This window comes from Varanus komodoensis, unplaced genomic scaffold, assembly GCF_004798865.1.
Source record: "Varanus komodoensis strain SLA01 unplaced genomic scaffold, ASM479886v1 scaffold45, whole genome shotgun sequence".
NCBI classification, from domain to species: domain Eukaryota; kingdom Metazoa; phylum Chordata; class Lepidosauria; order Squamata; family Varanidae; genus Varanus; species Varanus komodoensis.
In genome coordinates this window covers 2,989,357-3,016,865 of record NW_025336011.1, presented here as the reverse complement: position 1 = coordinate 3,016,865, position 27,509 = coordinate 2,989,357, and the positions used below count along the sequence as shown (strand labels likewise).

General features: G+C 43.7%; 1 protein-coding gene across 2 annotated transcripts; it reads left to right on the top strand.

Moving 5' to 3' along the window:
* Positions 1-70: 70 nt before the first annotated feature.
* On the top strand, positions 71-27,509 carry CALCOCO2 (calcium binding and coiled-coil domain 2). 2 transcript variants are annotated; one of them, XM_044444598.1, is made up of 14 exons: positions 71-113; positions 3,370-3,737; positions 10,229-10,429; positions 12,667-12,769; positions 13,624-13,757; positions 16,125-16,250; positions 16,558-16,716; positions 16,915-17,042; positions 17,620-17,710; positions 19,491-19,613; positions 22,028-22,114; positions 23,504-23,627; positions 24,651-24,679; positions 25,430-27,509. In XM_044444598.1, the coding sequence occupies exons 3-14, from the start codon at positions 10,238-10,240 to the stop codon at positions 25,604-25,606; spliced, it is 1,473 nt and encodes a 490-aa protein (XP_044300533.1). In that variant the 5' UTR covers positions 71-113; positions 3,370-3,737; positions 10,229-10,237; the 3' UTR covers positions 25,607-27,509. The 2 variants fall into 2 exon arrangements, with proteins under 2 accessions (XP_044300533.1, XP_044300534.1); XM_044444599.1 differs by lacking the exon at positions 3,370-3,737 and having other exon boundaries at positions 90-113.

The window sequence follows — 27,509 nt, the reverse complement described above, 5'->3', positions numbered from 1 at the left end:
GGATATATTGAGCCGCACCAGCCATTGTAAGCTGAATTGAAAGCAGCATTCTTTTTTTCCTTTTTAGCTGTGTTACATCTTGCAAACAGAACCTGATCTGAAGCAGTTTGATTGTGAGTATCGGGGCTTGGCTCTGAAATCTATGACAATTATCAAAATGCTAATTCCAAAAATGTGCAAATGCTTTTTCTGTGGTCAGTACATCAGCCCCTCTTGCACGTGGTATTGGATGAAGGGGAAAGGCTTCTGGCAAGCTTCGGTTCTGACAACTGCCTTAAAAAACTATAGAGCACTCGTTACTAATACATAAGTTCTGGTTTCAAATCCTAACTTAGTTTGTGGGCATGTTATCAGATCTTTATTTCCCATCTGAAGAAGAGCAATAATGGTGATGCATTTTAGAGCATATTGGTGTGTGGATTGTGCATTCAGTGTTAGAGACAGGATTGACCGATATAATAGCAAACAGAGGTTTCGGCAAGGGGCGGCATAGAAATGTAATAATAATAATAATAATAATAATAATAATAATAATAATAATAGCAAACATTAATCTGCAAAGTGTTTGTGTTTGAGCTCTTGTGGCACCCAAGCCAGTCGTGCTGATCCAGTCTGAAGACACGTTTCTTCCCTGGCTATAGCCTGGGTGTTACCCCAGCTGACAATAAGTTTTGTCAGAAAGTTACTCTGAAGAAGTTGCTACTCGGTTTACAAGGCAGATCTACTACCATTGCTTTGTCATGACTATAGTTAAGTGTTGCACTGATTTGATAGTTCCCTGACCAACCGGCAGGGGGAGATATTCACCTAACGCAAGCCATTCTTTGGAAACTGTTAATCCAGCTGATTTCAGGAAATGGCAATGGAATTGTTCCCACCTGAGAGACTAGGGCTGTAGCGCTAAGAATAATTTTGGAAATAATCCCCACTGAACTCGGCGTGTTTCATTTTCAAGTTAATGTGCACAGGATTGAGCTGTGAGGCTGCAGTTAGCATGTTTACCAGAAAGTAAGTCCCTTTAAATTTAATAGACTGAGACATGGTGTCAGTTTCTGCTCTCAAAGTATCTTTTTTCTTCACTGGGGTAGAACTAAGAACTGTGCATTGAAATCAATGAAGAAGAAAATATGTGCAAATGTTCAATGTTTAAAAACAGTGAGGATGCATACTAGGCAAAGGAGCTCAACACATCCATCTATGACTGAGTGCAGCATATACGCTAGTAGGAAGCAATTTAAGTAGACTGACCTTTGCTGCAATGTGAGAGGTGCTTTGTGTGAGTGACTTTTGACTGGAAACCCACACCAGCATTGGTGTTACTTGTACCCTGCAATAGTAGCACTGGATTATATTGCAGGGCTGTTCAGTGATGCCCTTTGCTTTGGCCTGACCTTCAGCCAGTAATAAACTGTTTACCTTGCAGGGTCTCAGCCTGACTGCCAAACTGAAGTATTAGCCCTGAATTGCTTTGCTTGGCTGACATAAGCCACTCTGATTGGGTTCACATGACACAGAAAGCCACACAGTGAAACAAGCCACATGATATGGCTTGTTTTCCCTTGGGACTGCGATGTGCCTGACAGTCAACTCAGCACATCATGGCTAAGGAACCACCTCAGCCCCATGTTTTCCTCCATCTTCCCACAAGTATTGCAGGGAACACCATGAGAGCACAGAGGTTTTCCCTGCAGTCATCCTGAGCTAGTTCAGTCTTGCCATTTATTTTTAAAGCATTTTATTTCTTTTGGGAGATTGCAAAAGCTTCCTGTCAGAGTAACTTCTGTGATTCCTGGTTTAGAACCTCAACAGTATTTTGGAAAAGCTGCCTGTGGTAATCCTCATGTAATTATTTTACAGTGATTATATACACTAATAAATATAAATCTACAATTTTTTACCCACAATGCCCCTCTTTGTGCAAATGGTGCAGTTAGGGTTAAAGGGGGGAGGACTGCAGGGCACTCTGGGATAGGTACTGTTGCAAAGGATGCTTCCACAGGCCAACTCACATTTTTTTTCAAGTGATTCCAAAGTGGGTTTTGCAAAATGCTACAATACTACATCCCACCGCTGCTTGACAGCAGAGTGGGGCAGGCAGGGAATGCGAGAGCACTCATTGCTTCATCCTTGCTGTTTCCTACTCCCCACCTTCATCTCTGTGCAATTAATTTATGGTTGGTCTCTAATAGCATAAACCTGATTCATGTTTACTTTAAATTATGACTCACTGGATTCAATTAGATTTATAATTGTTTATTGGGCTTCATGAATGCCCAGTGTGCTTGTACTATGAACTAAACTTCTCTGCATTCAGTGGAACTTGACCCTGAATAAACATGCATAGGATCCTAGCCTTAGACTGGAATCCTTCATTAGCGGATGTTTGTGAACCAAGTTTGTATCATTTGGTTGAAGTTTTTTGTTACTGTTAGAGATGCAGGAAATTTTACTTGGTGTCACTTGAGAAGATGCTTGATGTTTTCAGGTACATACACCTTGACCAGAGAACAGTTATCTTCAGCTTATTATCCTTGCACTAACATTCACATGTGACACCCTCCAGACTTGGCAGTGCAATTTCATACACGTCACTCAGAAGTAGGTCCTATGGAATTCAATGGGATTTATTCTTGGCTAGGTATAGGATTGCAGCCTTAGGGGCTTTTTGTTAGGATAAAAGAAGGGTAACAAACCACAGTGGGCTGTAGTCCACAAAAATTTATGCCGTAATAAATACACTGGTTTTTACAGTGCCACAAGTCACTTGCCTGGTGCAATGACTTGCTTACCTTGGTTCAGTCATCAGTTTAAATGCAGACAAGAAATTTAAAGAATACTGAGATGTGGAAGGGCAGCAATGAAGGAACTAAAAAAGATCAAGTGTAAAGATATTTCACTGGCAGCCAAGCCCAATTCACACTCATATTCCTGATCACTATGTATGAGTGTGAAAGCTAGACAGTAGGAAGAAAATTGATGTGTTTAAATTATGGTGCTGGAGGAGAGCTTTGCAAAAACCCTGGGTAGACAGAAAAATGAACAAATGGCTCTTAAAGCAAATCAAGCCAGAACTTGCCTTAGATGCAAAAATGATGAAACTGACACCAGTCATACTTTGAGCTCATCATGTGAAGTCAAAACTCATTGGAAAAGACAATTGTGCTAGGAAAAGCTGAGGGCAGAGAAAGAGGAAGCTCAACTATAAAATGGGTTGATTCTCTAAAGAAGGCACAACCCTGAGTTTATAAAAACTAAACAGGGCTGTCAAGGACAGGAGACTTTGCAGGGTGTTCATTCATAGGGTCACCTTAAGTGGGAGGTCACTTGACAGCATCTAACAAAACTAAAGGTCCCTTACTTGTTTTTAAGTGTAAATCAGACAGCAGACTGGCGGTGGATTACCTGCTGCAAAGCCACGGGACTTGAAGAGCTGTTCGAACTGGGACTCGTTAGTCGCCGATGCTGAGAATCGAAAGGTGTCTGGAAGGCAGTATTTACCCCCGGCGTGAGGAACTACACTACCCGGCAACCCTTGCACAGGGCTGCGCCTTCAGCTGTAACTTTCCAGGTTGGGGGCGGCGACTGGGGGATTGCCCGATCAGCGAAAGGATCGAGTTTCTTTCCTACGTCAGTCGGTGCTGCCTTTTCTATTTGGGCCGGGGGAGTGGTGTCTTCTCGTCCGTGGAAACCACTGTAGCCGCGAGGGGTCTTTTCCGTCCCCGTCCTCTCCTGGAAGGGTGAGTGCGTGGCTGGCAAGCGGAGTTAGACTCGAGCAACAGCATAACTCTTTTCTGAGCGATGTTCCGACAAGTTGTAAGGGAAAAGGGAAGGGGTAACTCGGTGGTTGGCTGGCCGATTGATTGACTTTAAAGTGTGTCGCACATCCTGGAAGGGAGTTGTGCGTGATAACGAAAGAAGCAAAGACGTTGGGGGTTGTACTTTTATGTTCTTCCTGGGTTTGTTTCTGTAGTCCATGAATACGACTCCCTCCAACTACTTGTCCGCCTAGTCTAGTTTTGCCTATTCACAATGCCTCTCCAAGACGCCTTGGGGAGCGAAGGGTCTAACCTGGAGACCTCCCGATGTGGCTGGGGATGATGAGAACTGAAGTCTGACACATCGGGACGCCGCCAAGGCAGAGGAGGTTGCTCTCTTCCAACATTTGCTACCCACTGCTTCCAACTGGAGATGCTTTGGCACTGAATCAGTGACCCTCAGTCAGCAAGCATGTGGGAACCAGCAGGCTATGGTTCCTCCGCAATGTTCTAGTTCTTTGGGATAAAGAAAGGGAATGGCATGCACATATCAAAGGAAGAGGTGGCTTTGGACAAAATAAACAACGTTTGCAACTTGTGAAAGGCCTGTCCTTGCCGCTGGTGACAAAGGAGGATTTTTGTAATAAAAGAGTTTGACTCTGCAGTACAAACTCTGTCAGCAAGGGCCGGGCTAAATGATGTGGCTTAATTTCCATCAGATGAATGAAAGACAGTTACTCACTCACATAAGATTAAGAGGGGGACTGTTAGCATCATAAATGTGAGGGCTAATTCAGCTTCCTGCTGATATCAGCTACTGGGAATCAGGTTTTCTATTTGCATACTGTTATCCTGGTTTCTGTGTCTTGGTCAGGCTAGTGTTGTGGGATGTGATATAGGGTACTGGCTCCTATATGTACATTTAGTGAATATATACCCTGCCCTTTCAGCAGTTACTCATTTTATCCTCACAGCAGCCCCATGGTTGAGCAATCAGTTGTCCCAGATCTGCTTGCCAACGTCACAGCCAAGCAGAAGTTGTAGCTACGTGTCTCTGGTTTTCTAGACTGCACTGTTTCTTACTCTTCCTCATCAACCTCGGGGTGGGAAAACCCAATATGGTTTTGCACATTGTAGCACTGAAAGTGTGCATTGTGATGTGATATATGTATGGCCAGAGAGGCCAGCTTTTTCCCTGTCCTGTTCCTGCACCTTAAATAACAATAGTTTGACATATTAGAGGAATCTTTTCTTAGTTCTTTCTTCTCTATGTTTGGAGAGTTTTTCCTTATCCAAGTAAGCCTGATTTTTGTGAGGATCATAGGCATGGGGTGATGGCTAGTGTGTCAAACTAGGCCCAGGTTCAAATCCCCTCCTTATTATGAAGTTCAGTTGGTGACCTTGGAACCTCTTGGGCTGTATACATTGCTCTAAGCTCCCTCAATGGGTGGAATGTAAATGTATTTGATATTAATGTAAACAAATAGCAGTGTGGTACTTAAGGGACTGATTTGTGAACTAGGAAGCTGTTTTTCCAGCTGTGAACAGAGCAGGTGGTCTTAGGTGAAGCACAGGCAATCCAGTGCCTTATGGAAATTTTGGCCTGTCACTCTTAGCATTCTTGTCCTGATGCTTTGGACTATAGTCCACATCACACCCAGCTTGGCTGTTGGCTGGGGCTGATGTGAGCTGTACTACAAAGCTTCGATAGGGCTTGAGGGTGTGACATAACCAAATGCTATGTGAAAGTTCAACATTGTTCAGAAACTGAGCAGGTAGAGCAAGCATAGCAGCTCATGGCCATAGGCAAAATCCAGCCCATCTGAAGTCCTTGCCCAGCTGGAAAAAAGGGCTTAATTTCTGTGTGTCAGGCTGTTAAGGTACACAGGGCCAGGAGCATTAATGAGGCTTGCAGCTGTGTTCTTCCATTTTGTTTGATCCTGTTTGATGGCTTCATGGTCCAGTTTGGAGGCAGGTGGTGGTAGAGACAATTCCTGGAACTAGAATAGGGTGGATCTTTTCTGTAGCTTGTGGAAAGTAAAAGTAGCAAGTTCCTTGGGCCTGTTTTATGAAATTGCTTTCTGAATGACAGGAAATGAGAGAGCTGGCAGCTAGCTCTGTTTATATGCAGCCATTATGTGTGAGATCCCTGCTAGAGGAGAATGGAACAGTATAGCGCATAAAGGCAAGCTGTCTTGGCTTTGTGCTATGGATTTTTTTCCTTGTACTTTGACTCTCCGTTGTGGAGATCTCAAGTCCTGAATCAGTGGAAGGAAGAGAATCTAAGTATGCAAGATGGTTCAGCAAGAGGAGGCTATGAGTGAAGTTCAGTCTAAGTCCTGTCTTTTGAATTTATTGTCATTTATTTATTGCACTTATATCCCATCCTTGCTCCAAGAGCTCATGGTAGCATTCACTGTTATTCCCCGCGCTTGTTTTCATCATTGCAACAGCCATGTAAGGTTGTTTAGGCTAAACAGTAGTAACTGGCCTAGGGTGACTCAGTGATTTTCCTACTTGAGGTAGGTTTTCCTAGCCCTTGCCTTATACTCCAGCCTAACCTTCCCCAACCTGATGTCCTCACACAATTTGGTCTATATGTCTTGTAATTCCTGACAATTGGCCATCTGACTGGGTTTGATGGGAGGTGTAGTTCAAAGTATCTGGAGGGCATCAGGTTGGGAAAGACTAGGCTAACCGTTATACCATGTTGACTCCTTGAGAGAAGTCTACATGCCAGTCTAGCAGCTGCTTAGTCAGTGGCAGTTCAATGTTTTCGAAAGCTGGTCTATTCCACAAGCCGCCTTTTATTTGCCTTTAGTAGCAGTGAAAAACAAATGAATAATGTTAAAAGAGAAGTTAGGAGATATGAGGAGATTCTTCTCATACATTCTCCTACTTGGCCCCATATATTACTTTAACTAATATCACCCCCCCACCCCGCAAAGGCTTTCCTTTAATTCCTTTCATTCCTTTCACAGCATAAGGGCTGCTCCCTGGAGGCAGCTTTCTTTAGACTCGATCTCTCCCAACCTGATGCCCTTCAGATGCTTTGAAATTCCAACTCCCATCAGCCCCAGCCAGCATAGCTAATGGTCAGGAATTCTGGGAGTTGTAGTCCAAAATATCCAGAGGGCATTAGGTTTGGGAAGGCTGCCAGAGTGAGGAAACAAGTAGCAAAAGTAGTACAGCACTCAAAGCGTGGCTTGTGGTAATTTCGTTAAGGAATGTGCAGGAGAACTTCCCATGAATCAGATCAGTCTGTCTCCTACTCTGGTGCCGTGAATAATGATCACAATGTGCCCCTTCAGGATCTGTGTGAAGTACTGTGCCATGATAGGGTCACTTCTGCCTGTAATAGTCTGTGGCTGTTGGAAGAGTATTCACTGTCTTTTTTCCTGGATATGAAAGGAGTGTCACAGCAGTTAAACTAACTAGGGGACTTTCCCTGCATCCCAGCTTGGTGATGCAACGTGTCCCCCATGCATATTGCTTGCGTGCTCAAGCCATTTAAATTTCCACTATAAATAAACTCTGAATCCTGCTACCAGATACCCGGTAAACTTTCATTGGAATAGATTTCTGGCACACTTTTATGAGTTTGCTTGATCTGGAATGCAGGTCTGATGGAGCTGTGGTGGTTTGGGAGAAGTCATAAGACAATTTGGGCCCATCCTAGGCAGAACCCCCATCTCTTTCTCAAGCCAATTCTGTCTTTTCGCAAATGTTTAAGAACTGTGGTTCCCCTGCCCCCTTTAAAAACAAAAGCAACATTTGTGTGAGACTCTGTGCTCTGCAACTTGAGAACCCTGCATAGGTTCTTACATCCTTCTCTCTCTAAATACTTAAGAGAAACCCACATCAACATACTTAAATGTCAGTGTCATCGAGTCTGACTTGGCATCATCACAGCTGAAGTGAGCACAACACCCAGAACAAACCATATGTGTTCAGCTACTGGCGGTGCTGTCAGTGACCTCTTTCTCGGGCCCTGAATGCCCTGCATCCCAGTTATCTAGAGAGCTTTTGTCTTGCTTGGCGTTCTGCTACAGAGATCAACTGGAGAACTTGTGCTTCTAGTTTCCTGGAACTGGGCTAGTCCTGGACTGGCAGGAAAGCTGGCAAGGCAGAGAGCTTCTCCCACTTGGGGACTGGCCAGAGCCCGATCAGTTGCTCCTGGAGCATTGGAGAGAAGTTTGTATCTGGTTTTCCTTTAGGTTTAAGGCAGAAGTGTTGAACCTCTTTCAGCCTGAGGGCCAGATTCAATTCTGGAGAAACTGGGAGGTGGGGGTCCAATGGTGAGCAAAGCTGAAATACCAAATGACAAGTTTATTTTGTTTAAAGCTCTTCTTCAGAGGTGTCTTCCTCAGCTTTTAGATGGAGGGAAAATGTGCACAAGCCAGGGAACCAATAAGCCAGGGATCCCCAGTGCAATGCCTGCAGGTGCCGTAGGTGTATAGACACCTTGCAGTGCCCATGGAGGGATCTCCAGTATGGTGACTGCAGACCCCTGGATTTTTTTAAACTATTTTTTCTTTTATTAATCTATATACCTGCATTTGTATGAAATGCATACCACCTTCTAGAAATTATACATAGGTTTCAAGAAGAGTGGTCCAAATACCCTAATAAGTAATCTTTGACAGTGGTACCTAAAAGTCACTTTTTGAAAGCACTGTAAGCTTTTCAATCCATTCTGTTGTAGTGGACAAGCACATCTTTCCAGTGTTGCAGCATCGGTCATTTAGTGGCACAAGGAATATAATTATGCTGACTATCTGTTAATGGTGAGGGTGCAGGTAAATAATATGTAAAAGTGATTATTAAAGATGGTTCCATTTTAAAAAACTGTGTAGTTACTTTCCCACAAAAAGAAGCAACTACTGGACATTGCCAAAAACGTATGTCTAATAGGCATATTGCATCTCCAGCAGTTAGCTGAATCAGACTGTCCCTTATTAAAAATAGGTTGAAGTGCCCAAAGACACACACACACACAAAATGGCTGAATAAGACACAGCCTAAAATCCTTAGAAGCGACAGGTAGATGCCACAGGGTCAGTCCATTTTGTTGCAGCGCGTACAGCCATTTCGCAAATTCCCAGCTGTGTTCTCAGGTCCAATAATACTGGGGACCCCTGCATTAAATGATCAACAATCAGAGGAAGGGTGGGACCTGGGCAAAGGGGCGTGACTAGGCAGGGCACCCTGGTGTCTGAATGAGAAACATAGAAACATACAAACACAGTGAGTCAGAAGGGGCCATCTAGTCTGACCTCGGCTCCAGCCGGTTCCACTCATGTGCATGTCAACTGCCAGGCAGGATGGCTTTGACCTGCTGGCCTGAGCTTCAGCACTGCTGGCCAGAGCTGCGTTGTCACCCAAGGTGCACCAAAGGGCAGTGCAGGTGTGGCCCTGCAACAAAATGTGGCTTGTTTGCAAGGAGGGCGAGCCGTTGATGTTGTGGCTCCTGTCCGCAGGCCCAAGTCACTCCTTCAGAGCTCCTTGTTGCACAGCAAGGCTGCCTGGAGTGATGAGGAGGGACAGTCATGCTTATGCAATTCCCCCCTCCCCTCCCCTCCCTCTCAGCGCATGCCTGCGTGCATAGTCTTTGTTATTTTCCCTGATCTGTGGCTGTCTGCCTTGGATGTGGGCTTTTTGGGCTCTTAGCTCTTTAAATTTGCCACAAGGTAATGCTCTTCATGGGAGGCAGGAAGAGCCCTCTCTCAGCAAGCTTTGGTCCCCCTGGTTGATGGAAGGGTAGAATATTATTCCCTTCAGGCCTGCAATCTGAGGGCAGCTGGCATTTATTTTTATTTTAACAGTACAGAGTGTGTAGCATGCTCACCTTCCTTTTGTGGCATCTGTACAGCTGGCTCTTTTTGGTAGGCTATTATCCCCTCAGCTGTGAGAGTGGCTTCTCTCAGCCTGCTAGAGAGTTCGTGGCAGAGGCAAGATTTGAATGAGGGGCTTCCAAAATGGGACCTTAGTCCAAACTGTTAAACAGCCCCCCTAAACATGCCTGCCTTGTGAGGTTCCAACCATACTAGCAAGAAAACGAAAGGTGTGGGAATTGGAGTAGAGAAGTGGTGTGCAGGGAAAGGGCTTAGCACCACTTCCACTGTTTCTGTACTTCTGGTTCCTTTCCCTCCCTCCCACTACATGCATGTGCTTTTCTTAAATAAATTGTGTTTAGGCTCTGTTAGGTACATTTGCATGTCAACAGGTAGGCAGTTGCTACAGGCAACGGGGGAGGGGAGCAGTCTGCCCTATTGTAGAGCTAGCACCCCCTTTCCATACTCTGCACCCTACCCATCAATAAATCCCACACTGGCAATGCTTTTGCAGCCAAAACCTGAGCTTCTGCCATACCATTGAATAAAGACAATGTGGTATCATCAAGAGATCAAAATGATATTCTTTCACTGTTCATTCTCCTCCGATTTGTGTTTCTCCTCTTTGTCCCGTCACAGAACACCAGCATGGAAGCTGCATTACGTAACAGCTTGGATGAGCCTCCAACTTCTGTCACCCTCACGGACAGTAGCCACTTCTCTCAGGTTATCTTTATAGACATAGAGAATTTCTATGCTCCTGGAACTGACATAACCTGCCGATATAAATTGTCTTATTACTTCACGCCACGCCGGAATGACTGGGTTGGCATATTTAGGGTAAGTCTGTGTTGTGCAAGCAGCTGCCTGTGGTAGTGCAATATGGGCCTTGGGATTCATTTACACTGAGTCACCATTTCTTGTTTATAACATGGTAGCCAACTGGAATTATACAAGCTTCCCCTTTCTTTTCTGAAGTATCAGGTGTGACTACAGCTTCAGAAGAAACAGCAATGTTCAGGCAGGAGTTACGCCAGAAATGGTTTTGTGAAAAGTAAGAGAAACCTGGCCTTTTTTTCAAAGGTCAGGAAAGGAAGCATACACTAGGGGAGCTTAGAAGCTAAGAAATACTTCCTTTTTCACTTTCAGGTGCCATTAATAAACTATGTGAAATAGTGAGTTTCGCTTTGTAGTATTTATAGCTGTTGTCTACACACCAAAATCTATTATTTTCATGACAATTTAACTATTATGACTTCTCTCAAAGGAACCCTGGCATTATAATCTGGTGGAACTGCTGAGAAATTATTTGCTGGGGGGTCTTTTGTCCTCCTTGCAGATTGGGATGGGAAATAATTCCTGTTAAATCAGTTCTAGTTACCCAGAGACTGAAGGACTTGTATTTCTCTCCTGACTTTTTTTTCCCTTCCAAGACAGCTTACACAATCCTCCCGCTCTATTTTTAATTCCTAACAACCGTGTGTGGTAGGTTAGGGGCTGAGGGTTAGGGGCTAGTCCAAAGTCACCCAAGTGAACTAGAACTTGGATCTTATCCAACCCAGTCTAATGCACTAACTAACGCACCGCACACAGCTTTAGAAGGCAATTTAAGTGCTACTCCAACAGCAGAGAAGGTGATCTGCTGGTGGAATACCAGCCATGCTGTTGCAGCTCTCCCGGTATGCAGGGGCCAGCACAAATGTTCCACCTTCAAAGGAGGAGGATGCAGGACTTGTCATGACCAGCTATGGATGAGCTTCCAAAGACCCATTGTTTTCCCAACATGCCCACAGAACTGGTTGGATGCCAGGCTCACCTTGGAGCTAGCAGAGGCAATTTCCTCCCAGAGACTGCAATAGAAAGGATGGAGAGAAATCTGCTGCCTCCACCTCCCACTTGGACTGTGGCAAATCAGACTATTTATGTATTTAAAGGAATGTTATCTCACTCCTCAGTCAAAACGCTCCCAGATGCAGCTGGCATGTCATCCATAAGGCAAGACAGTAGGGCTTAGGATATAAAAAGACATGGCATGCAACACACAAGAGAAAAGGGATGGGGAGAAGGGAGGAAAAAGAAAGTAGCTCCTGTAAGTTTGAAGGCTGTTCGCCTTTGCTGTTAGATCACACTTTTAACTTGAAGGTGCCAGAGCAGAATCTGGGGCCTTCTGCGTGCAAACCATGTGCTCTCTGCCACTGAATTACAGTCCCTGTCAGTCCTGCTATGGGTGTATGTACCGTGAATGGGCTTGTGGCCCCAGAGAGCAAGGGAAGGGTTAACTTGGTATCTGGTAAAATGCTGTAAAAACCAGGTGCCAGCTCAGCTGGAATTTGGTGCTCAAGGCAGTGGGAATCCTCCTCTCATGGAGATGCAGCGAGGAACAGAGGAGCCTTCTGTTCCTGTCTTGGGAACCGTCTGTTGCCGATCCTCCATGTCAAAGAGTTCTGTGCTACCTTGTCTTACCTGCACTGGTGCACAGTAGCATGTCTGTGTTGATAGCTGGAGCTCAGTTTAGTTTTGTTATTTTTTTGTCCAAGTAGCCAACGAGGCCCTGGGAATTGGGGTTTTTTGGTTGGCTGTAAACTGTACTGTTGCTGCTGTCCACCTTCCCCTTTCCCCATCTCTTCTTTTACCCTGCTTTATCCTTTTAGCCTATGCGTTTTAGTTCCCTCCACCCCTGTGTTTCATCCTTTTAATAAACTTGTTTGTTCCCCAAGCTTGGGTTTGTTGTGTGCTGAATCCTGTGACTGGTCCAGGGAAATTCTGGGCATGATTTTGCCCAGTTGGCTGAGGGAGTAGGGAATCCCTGATGGCTTTCCCTTACAAAGTGCATCTCTTCTCTCTGCACCCTACCAGCCGTAGGTAATCCATAGGACTGCTCTTCCAGGCTGCACTCCTTAATTACGTTGATGGACCTGAGAAGACACACTGGATTGCGCTGCAGTTCTCATCACAGTTAGAAGGCCTCTCTAATGCACTAACTTAGGACATGACAGGAAAGCTCTCTTGCTTCTTCACCACTTCCAGCCACTTCTTCAGTTATTCCAGGACAACACACACATATTTTTCTGTTGCAGGTGGGGTGGAAGACAACTCGTGAATACTACACTTTCATGTGGGCGGCTTTGCCTAGCAGCTTTGAAGACAAGGATGCTAAATCTCAGGAAGTTCTCTTTAAAGGTCAGTGGTGGGAGGCGAAGGGACTGTCTGCTTAGTTCCAAATGCAAAAGCAAAGAAAAAAATATATCTCTTGCCCCCTCAACTTTACAGAAAAAGTGTAGGTTGAACCCACTAGTTCTTTAGAAACATTTGTTATGTTTCTTATGTCTGCCATCGTCATGAACACAATTTCTTACATGTAATTTTTGCATTTGTTCTTCCAATATTTTTAATAGTGCCAATGCTGATGTAGCACATATGGACTGCTGTGTGAATGTTTGCTATTTCTGAGAATATCCTGTTCCAGAACTAATATAAGAGGACATGGCCCCTGTATGTAAATTGATAAACTTTTCTAGCCATAGTTTCTCCAACATTTTGTACAGCTTATATTTGCTATCCTTGCCAGAGGCATGAATGTAATATATCTTTGGTGTGACAGTTTTAATGAATTCTCCCTCAGGATTGTTGATGATTTTCTTCAATTAATTTGTGTTAATAACCACTGTTTGCCCGCTCAGATCTCAACATCCATAGAATAATTTGCATCCAGACATAAAGTCCCATTCATTTCAATGGCTTTGCTCCAAGTAGGACTAATGCTGGATACAAGCCAATATCAGTATAGCACCCAGGATGGCTTGTTGAAACCCATGCATGTGTCATTCTGAAAAACCAATTATTATGTTTCCAGAGTTTTTGGGTTTTTTTTTGCAAAATTAGTTGGTTGCTGGTGGGATGCTAAACAGTCCTGGACATCAGCTATGTCTAGCACTTGAATAGTCTGACCTGATATAAGAAGCTTCCTTTGCTCCTATAATTCACTTTGTATGCCTATGAGGCAAGAAATAAGAGGTGGCTTTTGGTTCTTTTAGCCTATTACCTGCCAAAGGATGATGAATATTACCAGTTTTGTTACGTTGACCAGGATGGGCAGGTCCGTGGAGCCAGTATCCCCTTCCAGTTCTGTGCAGAGGCTGAGGATGACATGTTGGTGGTTACGACCCAGGTTTGTTTCTAGTCTTATGCTTTATGGTGGCTCATGGAACACTTTCACAAGCCGTGGCCAACCTTTCATTATAGCTCTTTCTTTGTTCCTGAGTTCTTAAAAAAACATGATCGTAGGCCATGCTTCTGGGTTAAAACTCTCCCAACATAGCTTCCAATGTGTACAATAGATGTACAACCCACAGGCCGTATGTGGCCCTCCAGACCTGAATTACAGCTCCCCAACCTGCTGCCAAATTCCCTCCCCCAGCGATCCTAATGCAGTTCACCCTTCGTTTGCCTATAACAGCAAAAACTGGATCTGCATCAGGATCATTGCTCTTCATGTATGATCTGCATGTGTGAACACACATGCATGCGCATGCCAATGTGTGCACATGTGGCCCCTCAACCCCAAGCCAGCATCACGTGTGGTTCTTGAGGCTGAAAAGGTTGCATACTTTTGATACAGAAGTGTAATTTATAAAGAGCAATGCATTTCAGGAATCATAAAATTATCACGCTAAAATTAATAATAAAAGCTAGCAACAATACAGAAAAACACCTATTGAGTAAAATAGTAAAATCCAATGAACAACTACAGCTAAAATAAAATCAAACAACCTGATTGATCAATTTAGAAGAAAGCAATGAATGCATTTTCCTTCCTGTTGGTAGCACGGTCTAAGCAACAGGGTTAACACTGGATTTTAATAGCTGCCGATGGAGCAGTGCATTTATTTGTCAGGGTGAGTAAAGTGTGTACCATATCCTGTATGCTCACAATAACTTTTCATGCTGTTCATGTTGCAAATCTCTCCGAACATACAAATACATGTCTGTGTAGGAAAGGTTTATTGGGAATAAAGATTTATATATGCTTTCTTTTAAAATGTTGCCACAAACCACTTGAAGCATAAGGCAGAGGTGGGGAGAGCCAGTGTTGTGTAGTGGTTAAGAACTCCGGACTGGGACTTAGGCAGTCTGGGTTCTAGTCCCCACTCATAAATCTAATATTTAATGGAGTGGGCCAGCAGGCACCTTTTTGATCATAACTGGTAGGTAAGGGAGAGAGGAATGCTTTGGGTGGGGCTGTAGCTCTTCAGGATTTTTGGGACCTGGATACCTAAAGGAACGCCTGCTTCCATATTTGCCCTCCTGCCCCCTGAGATCAGCAGCAGAGGCCTCCTCTGGGAACCCTCTGTGAATGATATTAGGAGAGTGAGTACCCGGAGGAGGGCTTTCTCTGTGGTAGCGCCCCACTTATGGAATGTGCTCCCCAGAGAGGTCCGCCTGGCGCCGTCATTATTTGTTTTTCGGCACCAGGCCAAGACCTTTTTATTTAAACAATATTTTAATAATTGTTAATATTATTTATTGGTTTTAATTTCTATAGCCAGGGTGAATCGGACGGCATACAAAAATTCCAAATAAATAAATAGGGTAAGACTATCACCTTCACTTGAGCCTGCAGTGCAAGTTCTTTCAGTATTGCCATGATATGATCCCAATTCCAAGCACTGGTTAGTCTCCTAGCTGCAACCTTTTGCACCAGTTAAAGCTTCTAGATGTTATTCAACAGTAGCCTCATGCAAAATGTGTTGCAGTAGTCAAAATCGGGTGTGACCTAAGTCACAGATAGCTGATGCCAAATAAGACTGATTCAGGTAAGGATACCACTGGCACTAAATCTAATTGTGCAAACACATCGCAGTCCACTGCTATTATCTGAGAATGCAGGGATATCATATGGTCAAGGAGTACTTCTAAACTACACCTATCAGAAAGAAGCAACCCTTCAGAACAGACTGAAAGCTTGCCTGGTGCCTGAGCTGGATTTTCTACTGGCCAGCAATGCATCCATTTTGTCTGGACTTAACTCTAGCTTCTTCATCCTCATTCAGCCCTCATTTCAAAAAATGAGCCTGTGGTATCCAAGATAAATTAGTGTGCCTGAACATGAACTACTTCAGCAAGGCATTTATCTTAGAGACTGTCTGGGTAGTGAGCAGCTGTGTCAAGGTGATGGTAGGTAAGCACAGCTCTGGCACACGTGGCAGCCAGAATGTCCAGTGGTCTGCGATTATAGGAATTGTTGTGCAAAACCTCTGGAGGGTGCACATTCGTCTGCCTCTGGACACGAGTTTAATCTACAATATGCTGACATCTTCATCCTTGACTCTTTTGTCTCACTCATGAGAGCCCCCCTGAGAACTTCTTTAAAATAAAATTTGGCCTATGAGTTTTAAGAAGTTCGGCCTCCCTGCCCAAAGGGACTAGTTAACAGAAAACATGCAAAAGGCCCCTCATCTGAAAATCTCTATTGGCAATAGTGATGCCTTTTCCCAGAACTGTGCTAATACCTCTCCGTTTATGTTCTTTTCACCAGGGAGAAGTGGAAGAGATTGAGCAACAAAACATAACTTTGCTTCAAGAAAACCATAAACAGAAGGAAGAGCTTGCAAACCTTCAGAAACAGCATGAGAATCTACAGGAGAAACTCAAGGCAGCAGAGGTAGGAGCATTCTAGAAAAACCCCAAAAAACTTAAGTGCCTCTATGGGCCAAAGTACCAACCTCTTTCTTCTTTCTCTCTAAAACTACACCCTCCATAATCTCCAGTGGGTAGGCCATCTGGTGCCCTCCGTATGTTTTGGACTGCGACTGTCATTGTGCCTGATCATTAGCTACACTGCCTAGGGTGATGAAAGCTGAAGTCCAGCAACATCTAGAGGGCTACAGGTTGCCCACCCCACATATCTTGCTCTGTATTTTACAGTCTTTATCCCCCCCCCCCGCCTTTCCCCATCTGCGTGTGTCTAGGAGAAGGCAAAGGAACTGGAGGATAAAGTCAGTTTACTGCAAACTGGGACCGTGGAGCTTCAGAGAGCTCAAGATCTACAGGCTTTACATATAAACTCCACTCAGACAGAGTTAGCTGCTGTTACAGAAAATAATACAAAGCTTCAAAAGGAAAATGAGGTAAAGAAAAAGGACCGCTGAGTAGATGTCCGTTCGCAGTGGGAATGCTGACTGGGAATGGAATCTTGAGACGATGTGAAACTTTCGACATAGTTGGGTGGATGGTGGGAGTTTGCATCCTGTACCTCGAATTTCCAGAATTTAGGGATTTTCCTGTGAAGCTGTCAACAAATTTTGTCTTCTCATCTGGATCTTCAGGATCTTCAAAGAAGCATGGAAACTTTAAGGAGCAGCAATCAGCAACTTGATTCAGAAGTGCATCTTCTTAAAAAGAAGATTACACATCTAGAAACACAGAACGATGCTGCAAAGTTGGAACTGAGCCAGTGAGTGTCTCTTTCTTGCACAATAGGCTGTTCAACCAAAATGCTAAGCCTTTTTTTTGGACTCCAACTCCTAGCATTCCTGACCATCGGCTATACTGGCTAAGGCTGATGGGAACTGAAGCTGAAAACGATTAGAGGACACTAGGCTGGGAAAGACCGGTTTGGTGTTAGAAAAATTCCTCTAGGAAAGTCTTGGGCTTGTGAGCTCCCTCTTGAGAAGGAGTTCAGAAACTTTCTCATTCTTGATTAGCTGTGGCTAAACTTTATGGTTAATAGAAACAAACTATGATTTGGATTGTACATTGCCCAGAGAGCCATGAAGGGCTAAAGGAGCAGTTTATAAATGTAATAAATAAATTTCCCCACTCCTACTTCAGATCCTTACATTGCTGCTCTCTAACACCTTGGTTTTATTTTATGGCTATTCTATTTTGTCATAGATTTTACATTGTTTTATTATATGCATGCATTCAATTGTGAGAACCACCCAGAAAGCTTCAGCTATTAAATGGCATATTAAAATGGCATATTAAAAAGGGAAATAAATAATTAATCCATTATCTCTGCTGTTAAACAGAGTCAAAGAAGAGAAAAAAAGCATGTTATCTGAAAAGGAACAGCTGGAAAATAAGCTAAGAAGTGCCTTGGATAGTTTGGATCAACTTCAGGTGGGCAATTCCTGGATCTTAACTCAAAGCAGGAAAGGGCAAACCCTTTGGATTGTATTGTTCATGCAGGGGTGTGATCTTTAACCCAAAATTTGTCCTCTTCAAAATTTGACATCATCTATCTTGCCAATTTTATTTATTTTTTAATCTATATGCAGAGGGAAGAATGAGCTTGGCTAGGATTTGCAGGAGCTGGCACTGTGGGCCCTGCCTGAATTGGATTGCCCCTTCCCACGCCACTCACATCCTAATCAGGGCGCGAGTGGCATGGAGAAGAGTTTGGCTGAGCATCATAGGAGCTGAGTCGGGCAAGCCTTGGCTGGGTAGTGCAGGGGAATCCTCGGCTTACCTCTGAACAAAGTCCTGTGCACTGGAAAGGCACAAGGCTTGGAGCAGGGAGAGGGGTGTGGGGAGTATTCAACTCACTGCAGGCTGGATTGGGCTCCTCTATGGGCTGGATTACATCCACTGGCTGGAGATTGTCCTCCTTGTGCTGGTTGGGGTTGGTGGGAGTTGTAGTCCAAGGCATCTGGAGAGTGGAGTGCAAATCCCTAAAGAGTTTTAACAAAGTAGTTGAGATTACTTAAATAAAGCCCTGGTATCCTTTGGAAAACCAGAAGTCAAATGTATGCTTTTAATGGACAGGGCCAAATGTTCTGCATTGCTTGTGACACATCAAGGCCACATCTTCATTCTGCCTAATCACAAAATAGACAGACAGATAATATAAAGCTGTTACTGCTGTTCAGGGGAAAAAACCCAAATGAACACACATGCAGGGGAGAAACAACAACATCACAGATGCTCCTTGTCTAAATATTACAGGCTGGGATGGTGCCAGTAATTAGATCTATTTAAAGCAATGTGCACTTCCAAATGGAAGGGCTCTTAGTGTTATCAGGGAAATGCCAGTTTCAAGCAACTGTTCTGGCTTTCCTTTCTGAAGAGTCTTTCTGTGGGGAGGCAAATGTCAGCAGTGGTGGGAAAACATGGGAGGGTTACAAATGAAAGAAGCACTAGCTGGTGCACCCACCTACAAGAACATCCTGTGAACGAGGCAGGGTGATCACCTAGCAGAAGACTCATCCATACACTCCCAGTGTCCCCGTGCTACATGTTGGGTAGGAATCAGTCTGCAGGTGAGGGGGGGCCATACTTTTAAATGTTTGCCCCCATAAAAGGCTTCTCGCATGTCATAGCACATTAAGGTAAGGAGTGGACTCAACCTCTCTCTCCAGTGTGTGAATTTATATTAGAGGTGTCTTTTGTGCTTTATTTTAAAGCACATCAATTCAAAATGCAAGTCTCCAGTTGTAGTCAGAAGGGGTAGGGTCCAAATTCTTATCTTTTTGAAAGGATTCTTATGTTGGCTAAGCAGCACAGGAGGCAGTGAAGCAATTTAAGAATCTTGTAAAGGGTAGATTTTTATCCTAGGAATTGGAGGCCAGTATAGAACTGATTGTCCTCAATTGCAAAAGGAAAAGGGTATCTTCCTACGCCATTTAAACTTGGGAATTAAGGAATAATTTCTGAAAACTAAACTTTTTTAGTGGATGCTGGCTGGCTGTTTAAAATAACTTCCTTATTTGATGCCATAAATCAAGACATCAGCCTTGAAACCCAGCAGATTTTTAGCCGCCACTTCTCTTGTTCTAAAAATGTGTAGTGATCTCATAAATCTTGAAATCTTGCTGAAACATCTAACCTTGAGCCTGATTGCCCAGCATTGCTTTCATAATCTGAGTCTTGCAAGTCACTTGTGCCTGTCATTTGCTCTCAGTCACAACTACAGGGTCAAGAGAAGGAAATAGAAAACCTGCAGAGGGCAGATGAAGACAAAACAAGATACCTTGAACAGCTGGAGAAAAAAAACGATCAGCTGAATGCCACTTTGCTTTCACAGGTAGCCTTGCTTGCCTCTCCTCATTACTGTACAACAGTGGTGTGCAAACTCTGTTGTAGGGATTCCACAAGGGGAGGGATTATTGCTAACTGAACAGTTGCTTTGCATGCATAACCTTGCAAAGGTCAAACCCTGGCATAACCTGGCAAAGGGTGTTCAGTAGTAGAGGGAGGGGGAATCCTTGCCTGAGAACTTGGATATCTTATTCCAGTCAAAGCAGTAGTAGTAAAGGGCTTGATTCTCTGCTTAGAAGAAAGCATATGTTCACATGCTCTGAAGCATATCTATCTCTTTAACGAGAAGATTGGCAATAGGCATATAAATTTTCCCTGGAACCTGTCTTGCCTGCTGCTACTGATCTTACCCTTCAGTGTGCAATGACAGCCAAGAAATGGGCATGTTCTAAAGCAAGAGCTTTGTGCTGTCAAGGGCCACATGGCAATATGCCAGAGGCCTCGTGCTGTTGGTAGATTTGTGGGGCCAGAAATTAGCAGGGAAGAGGGTTAATGCTAAAATTTCTTTCTCCCCAGTACATCTTCTTCCTTCCTCCTGCCCCCAGGGACTGCAAAAGGAGGGACAGAGCCTTTTTCCTGGAAGTTTTAATGGAATGGACTAGAAGTCCAATACATAAATAATAAGTTCAGACAGATCACTTGCAAATTGATTTTGTACTTAAGTTGAGGGACACATGAAATCATGGCCATGGGTTGCTCATCCCTGCTCCAAGGTGTACTCTTGGTTTGTGCAAGGCAACATTGAGGGCAAGTAGGTCTGCGATCTCCACACAAACTGTTTGTGTTCCCTGGAAGATGCCCAGAATCCTCTGCAACCTGCCGCAAGACGCAGCAGAGAATGGTTTCTTCCCACCACAAGGATGACAGATGGCAGGTTACTGACATAAAATAGATGAATGACTTTCCCACCTGAACAAAATCCACATGGCTGCACCGTGATGTTTTTCCTTCTCTCTCTCTCTTAACTCTTATTGTTGCCGTTGCTGCACCTTTCTTGTCTAATGAAAAATTGCCGGAATCTTTTGCTTTGCACTGAGTTGTAATTGCCTGTAGGAAGAGAGAATGGGACAATTTATTCTTTCAGCCTCCAAACAGAAGATGGCCCTTGACAGGATGGAGGCAGGTGGTAAACCTGTTTCCCAGAGTGGCCAACCCAATGCTCTTGGGAGTACTGCAAAGCCAGGCAGGAAAGCGACAGCCCTGCTCTACTGTTGCTTGCACATAGCAACAGCATAACGTCGGTTCTAGATCAGGGATGTGGAACCTCTTTCACCCTTCTGGCCACTTTGGAAAGGTTCTCAGGGGTCACATGCAAGTGTTGGGTTGGGCTCAAAGTGAAAGAGGTGGGGCCAAGTGCAAGACAAAATGACGTGTTTCTGCCTGTAACTCAGTCTTAGAAAAGTCATTTCGGGTTTTTAGAATGCAGGGTGGGGGAAACTGCACAAAAGCCAAGCACCCACAACATTTGGCCAGGGAAAGGGTGTGGGGCTAGGAGAAGGGGTGTGGCCATGGGGGGAATCTGTGAGGGCCAGATTGGGACACCAAGCAGGCCAGATTTGGTCCCTGGCCCTGAGCTTTTGCACCTGTGACCTGACTAATGTCCTTCCTCTTAAAAGAGCAGGATACTCTGGGGCAGGTGCGGAGGTTACAGGTAGGGATTTGTTTGGCAGATTGCTTCATTGCATGCACTTATATCCAACCCTTCCAAGGTTTGTACATGTTTCCTCCTGCCACCTCCTCCATTTTGTCTTGTGAGATAGGTTAGATGGGGAGATTGTAACTTGCCCAAGTACACACACTGAGTGGGAATTTGAACTCGGGTCTCCCAGGCTGTAGTCTGACACTTTAATCCAGCCTTCCCCAATCTGGTGTCCTTTAGATGGTTGAGACTACACCTCCCATAATCCCTGATTATTGGGTCTGAGATGATGAGAGTTATAGTCCCAAACATCTGCAAGACACTTCCCTGAGGAAGATTAGATCAGAGAGTCAGACTAAAGCTCTGGAGACCAAAGTTCAAATTCTTACTCAGCTATGAAGCTAGAGATGTGAAAGTCTGAAGAAAACATGAACTATTTTTTGGCAGGGGAGAAATTGTGCTGTTGTCAAGGGCTTTTTGTACAGCACCAACATTTCTGGAATGCTGGTCGTCTGTATGCGTTCTCTGTTGAGGCTTGCCTTCATGGTTTAATATTAGAAAGTATATCCATGACCTAGTCACCATCTTGCAGCCTAATATGACCCACAGTGTTATTCTGAGGATAAAATTGGGGTGGGATGGAATTTGCCATAAACTCACTGGAGGAAGTGTGAAATAACATTTCAGACTGATAGATGATGGAGTTCAACTGCTTTTGTTAAAGTTTAACTCACTGCGAATCACCTTTTCTCTTTCCTCAGCAAAAATTAGAGGAGAAACTGAAGGAGAAAACACATTTGCTTCAGACCCTGCAGAAGGAGAAGGTTGAAATGGAAAAGAAGAATCAGGTACAGTTCTGTCAACTGGAGGTGCCAGATGACCATATTCATGTTTCTTGGGCTGAAATGCTGTGAAAAATGAAGTGCTACCTTTAAGAGGTTGCTGTACAATTATGGAGTGGATGGAAGCATCACACTGAATGCAGATCCCTTAGAACAACCTTTCCCAATTTGGTGTCCTCCAGATGTATAGAATTATAGCTCCCATCATCCTCAACAAGCATTAAGGATTGCTGATACTCCATAAGAATCTTTCAAAAAATCACTGGGAAAACAAATATCTGATTATTTAAAGCCCCTGAACATAAATAGCTGTTCACCTGGTTAACCAAGTGAACAAGGAAGCATTCACAAATGAGATGAGTTTTGGTTCTTTCTATCTGCCAGTGTTACAGAACACTTATCTAGGGTGAGCAGCTGTGTGAGCAGGTGGACTGGTAAAAGAAGAAAAGTGGCTTGATGAGCTAGTGACTTTTCTGGTCTTATTTGCAAAGTTGCCTTAAAGGACACCAAAAGAAGGACACTGAAAGACTCGTCCGTAGATTGTGGACAATAATGCAACAAAGCCTACAGGCCCGCTAGAGCTCCTGCCTTGGTTTCCTGCTGGCATTTGTCTCTTTCTCTTTGCCCCCATCACTTGGTCCATGGCCGGTTTCTGCCTTCCACCTCACTTCTGTTCCTTTGTGCCGTAGCTGAAATGTCGTACTGTTAATTGCCCAATCAAAAGCGGCTCCAGCTCTTCCTATTCCCATAGATTGGTATGGCATGTCCAACGATCTAAACTAAGTTAGGGGACATGAAAGCAACCTTCTCAACCTGGTACCCTTTATGTTTTACAGCTCCCTGCATTCTAGTTTTTTTTAATAGGTTTTATTGTTATTTTCTACTAACAAAAAGAAACTAAAAAACATCAATCATCAAAAGCGTCAGACCTACTGGGTTAGCCCCCGATACTTTTTCTTTTTATAGTAATCCATAAACATATTTAAGTCTGGGCATAGTCCCGTTTCTCTAACCAATAATAAAAGGAGTTCCAAGTTTGATAGAAGTCTGTATCCTCTTTCTCCTTCAGAGACAAAGTCAATCTGTCCATTTCGGCACAGTCCAAAATCTTTTTTAGAATCAGTTCATCAGTAGGTGGGTCTTCACTCCTCCATTCTAGTTGATTATTGACCATTATGTACTTTTGGTACACAAGCAGCTGTTTACAAGTGGAAGCTGATAGGAACTGTAGTCCAAAGCATCCAGAAGAGCCCTGGTTGGGGGAGACTAAAATGCAGGATTTTCCCACTATTTTATGTCTGTCTTTCAGATGCAAGCAACTGCTTCAGGTCCCAGTTGCTTGCGAGTGATAGTTTTAAAAGGGCCTGATGCATTCTACCATGTGTTCCTTTGCAGCAACTAAAGCAAGAGAATCAAGACCTGATGGCACACCTTCCTGAAATGTTGGGTGATGCATCTACTCATTTCCCAACCCGGTCACCTGAAAATTCAGTCCTTGTGTTTGGGAATCCATATGCTGGTGAGTACACTAGTTAAAACATCCAGTTCAAAGGATCAAATTGGCAGCAAAGGTGCATGTACTTATATCTTAACGCTGAGGTGCCGACATAACGAAATTTTGCAAAGGTAGTAATATACAGTGTCTTTTCATGATATACAGAAATGAACTAAAAATTGTTAAAATGTTTTCAGTCATTGTGCCTGGAATGGGAGGAATTTTCAGAACATTTGGGGTGGGAAAGAAATAAGTGTCAGGGTTTGGTTAGGGGAAATGTGCAACACATTTCTCACACGTTCCGCATTCTAGCATATACGTGCTAAGAAAACTACGACTGGGGTAGCCTTTGTGGCAGAGGGAGTAGGCCGTCAAATGTACAGGTTATGCAATAATATAAGACGTTATGAAAATAGAGTGAGGTGAAAGGGCAGTAATTCAGGCTTGATTTGATGGTTGCCAAATCAAACCCTGGGAGACCAAAGGAAAAAGGCCATGTTAGTCCTTATTTCCCTTACTTCTGTGAGCCAACTAAATCTGTATCATGACTGCTAAATAAGGTACAGTAAGCAGCCCACTTTGTAGAAGAGAGGAAACAGCTGAGGGTACATAATATGAGGAATTCTAATTATGGCTGAAACTAGCTCCAAAACAGCCCTCTCCCATTTGGAGCAAGAAGGCCTCCTGGGTGGGAATATACTAATAAGCCAGGTTTTCAGGCTTCTCCAATCAGCTGTCCTTCACACAGCTTGGACTACAAGTCCCATCATTCCCAGTCAGCATGGCCAGACTGACAGAATTCAAAGCCCCAACACATCTGGAACGTACCAGGTTGGAGAAGCCTTGGCTTTGCATCATTGTCTTTTTTTAAGGCTTTTCAGAGGCTTTGGTACTGCCAGTACTGCCACCCTGTGGTCCCCCGTATGTGCAGGAATGTTTTGTCAGTTCTACTGAGTTATTTCATGGCTATTCATCCCATAGATCAGTTTGTGTCAGAATGTTGCATTTTCCTTGCTCTAAGGCTAAAATGTACTCTCTGTTTTGCAGCACCCCCAGAGCTTCCTGAGGCAGAACTGGTAAGATCTGCATTCTCTTGGGTCCTTGGGAAAGAAGTTGGATTGTTAGTCTTACCTCTTCAGCTTTATTTGCTTCATTTGTCTATCTTGTACTATACAAAGAACAGGAAAGGACAGGACCCTGCCCGAAAGGACTTACAGTTTTAAAATGACTCGTTTGAGTCAACAGGAGAATGGGAAAGCAACAGAGGCAGAGATAAACTGGGGAAGACTAAGTTACCATAGTTAGCTACTCATACCAAGGTTTGCGTGTTCACCTCTAGCTGCTTTTTCCCACCGAGAATGAGAGGTGGTGCATCAGGAAACATGCATGATACAATTTTCAAATGGCAGAAAACACTGGAGTTGGATTTTGGGGGGTGGGGACAAATTTGCTGCTCTTCTTGCCATAACTGCTTTTCCTGGAAAGAAATGCCAAAATTGGCCACTACCTGTAATTTCTTGGCACTTCGATATTTTTCTTCAAGAAAACAGCAAAATCTCTGCCTGTTTTTAAGCTGTTTGACACTGGAAGTGCTTGCCTGAAAGAGGCAAATAGGGTGGCCCTTCTGGGTCTGAAGTGCCTTTACCCTCCTTGCGCTGTACTCCTCCTCCTCCCTGTATGCCCCAGGTAGCTGTGCTCTACTTTTCCACTTGTCAGAATTTCACAAAACCAAAATCTTGCTTAGGCGTGTGTCGCGACACCAATACGATTGCACAGTTCTGCAGCAGAGTCTCATTTGTTTCTTCTCTCTGTTCTCTTCCCTTTAGGTCTCTCTGAAAGCATGTCCCATGTGCCACGAACTCTTCCCTAATGACATAGGAGAGCAAGAGTACTCTGCCCATGTTCAGAGCCACCTTCTGCAGTGCCCTTATTGCAGTGAAACCTTTGATAGCTCTAGCAAGCAAGTCTTCGATGACCACGTTTTTTGCCATGGCTTAAACTAATCATGAACCTTCTCAAGCCACACGCTCTGAACGATAGTGCCTATTTCTCTTCCTTTTCCTAGTATGATTTGGCATATGATTTCTTTGTGATGTGCTGCTGTTATACTTGGCATGTCAGAGTAAAACTTGTTGGGACTGCAGCATTGATTACTACCACTCTTCCTTTCTGCAACCAGTTAAATATGTACTGTGCATATTTAAAGGCATATGTATGTACTGCTTGCCTTCTGCAACAGTTTAAAGTCTTGCTGCAGGATATTTGAAAATGAGATGGTGTGTTTTGTCCTTGCACCTTTTATTAATACGGAATGGTGGATTTTTCCCTTCATATGTGTAGTTAGCATAATCTCTCAGCATAAGAGATTTGTTTTGTAATATTTGTCTAGCTGTGTAAACTACAGAAAGGCTGCCTTTGCATGCTTTCTACTCACTTCAAGCTAAGAGGTTACTCACAAAAACAAACCACAGATGTGATGGCAGCCCTACCAACTCCTGCCTCCATACTGGTTTCGCATGGAGGTTAACAACTGGGGAAGGTGTGTGCTCATCCGTGTTGCATCAGATCAGATGTGATGGTCAGAAAATGGGGGCATGGACCTTGTTTTGACTGAACCTCTAGCACCTCCTTGCTCTTCCCTGGTGCCCTTCAAATGTTTAGGTCTTCAACGCTCATCAGCTGCAGTAAGCATGGCCCGTGGTGAAGAATCTGGGGAGTTGTAGTCCAAACCATGCAGAGGACACCAAGTTGAGGAAGACTATACTAGGCAGGTGCAGGAGCCAACTGCTTTGAGCTGGTGGGCATACTGGAATGCTGAGAGCATGTCACTGACTAGTTGCAAAACACCTGCTCCCCACAAGGTAAAGCTAGGAGGCTAACAAACAATTGCTTTGCCCAAGAACCGAAGTCCAAGGCTGAGAGATGTTTGAAGCTGAAAATACACTTTTTTTCAAAGCTCAGTTTTGTGTTTCGACCCTTCTTGCACAGATGTCACATTTCAGAATGAAGCACTGTGCTGCAGTCACCCACCATTTTTGTTTTTTGGGGAATTCTTTCAGGGCCCTTTATACTTGGGAACAGAGATGGTGTAGCTCCTGAGACTGACACTTTGTTTTGCCATATGCCAGCTTCCCAATTAATTTTTGTCATTAAAAAAACCTCTAAATGTTTTAAAGATCGGGAGAGGCTGGTATCCTGGTGGGATGTGGATGTGTCTATAGATAGGCTCTTTGATACCCTTAGGGAGCTCAGCTGAGAGGCAGTACAGTTATCCAAACTGCTTGGAAGATATTTATCTAAGCAGTCCATGGAAACTCTGGCTTTAGTTTTGTTTGCATTTTAAAAACAAGAATTTTTATTTTATTCACTCCCACTAAATGCTGTTAGTTAACTCAGGAATCAAAGTAGCAACGTTCAGCAATGCATTTAAATATTATTCATGTATTATTGTTGCTGCTTTGGAATTTGCTTGATCCAAATTTTGCTTCGGGGGCGGGCTGTGGGGTGGGTGGGAAGAAGCCACATTTTGTGCATACTCATGTTCATTAGTAGGTATGTTGAATTCTTGTATCATTTCTTCAAAACTGCTGTTCTGATTTTTAAGACATTGATGTTGCATAGCACATGTGCTATGTAAGACCAAAAGTTGCAACAATGGTCAGCTACCAACAATCACACTGTGTACTGATTACTACTAAATACCTAATGTTATAGGTAGGAGAATCTATTATACTTTTAGTAGCATCTGGCTTTCAATTTTACCTTATAATTGCTTTTTAAAAAGGAAGCTATGTTTAAAACAATCTCTTCCAGTGCTGCAAATCTGAAGTTGTATAGGTTGACAATTAAGTTGTATAAGTTGACCATTACAGTTAGTTAAATAAATAGACTTCATTTTTGACCTTA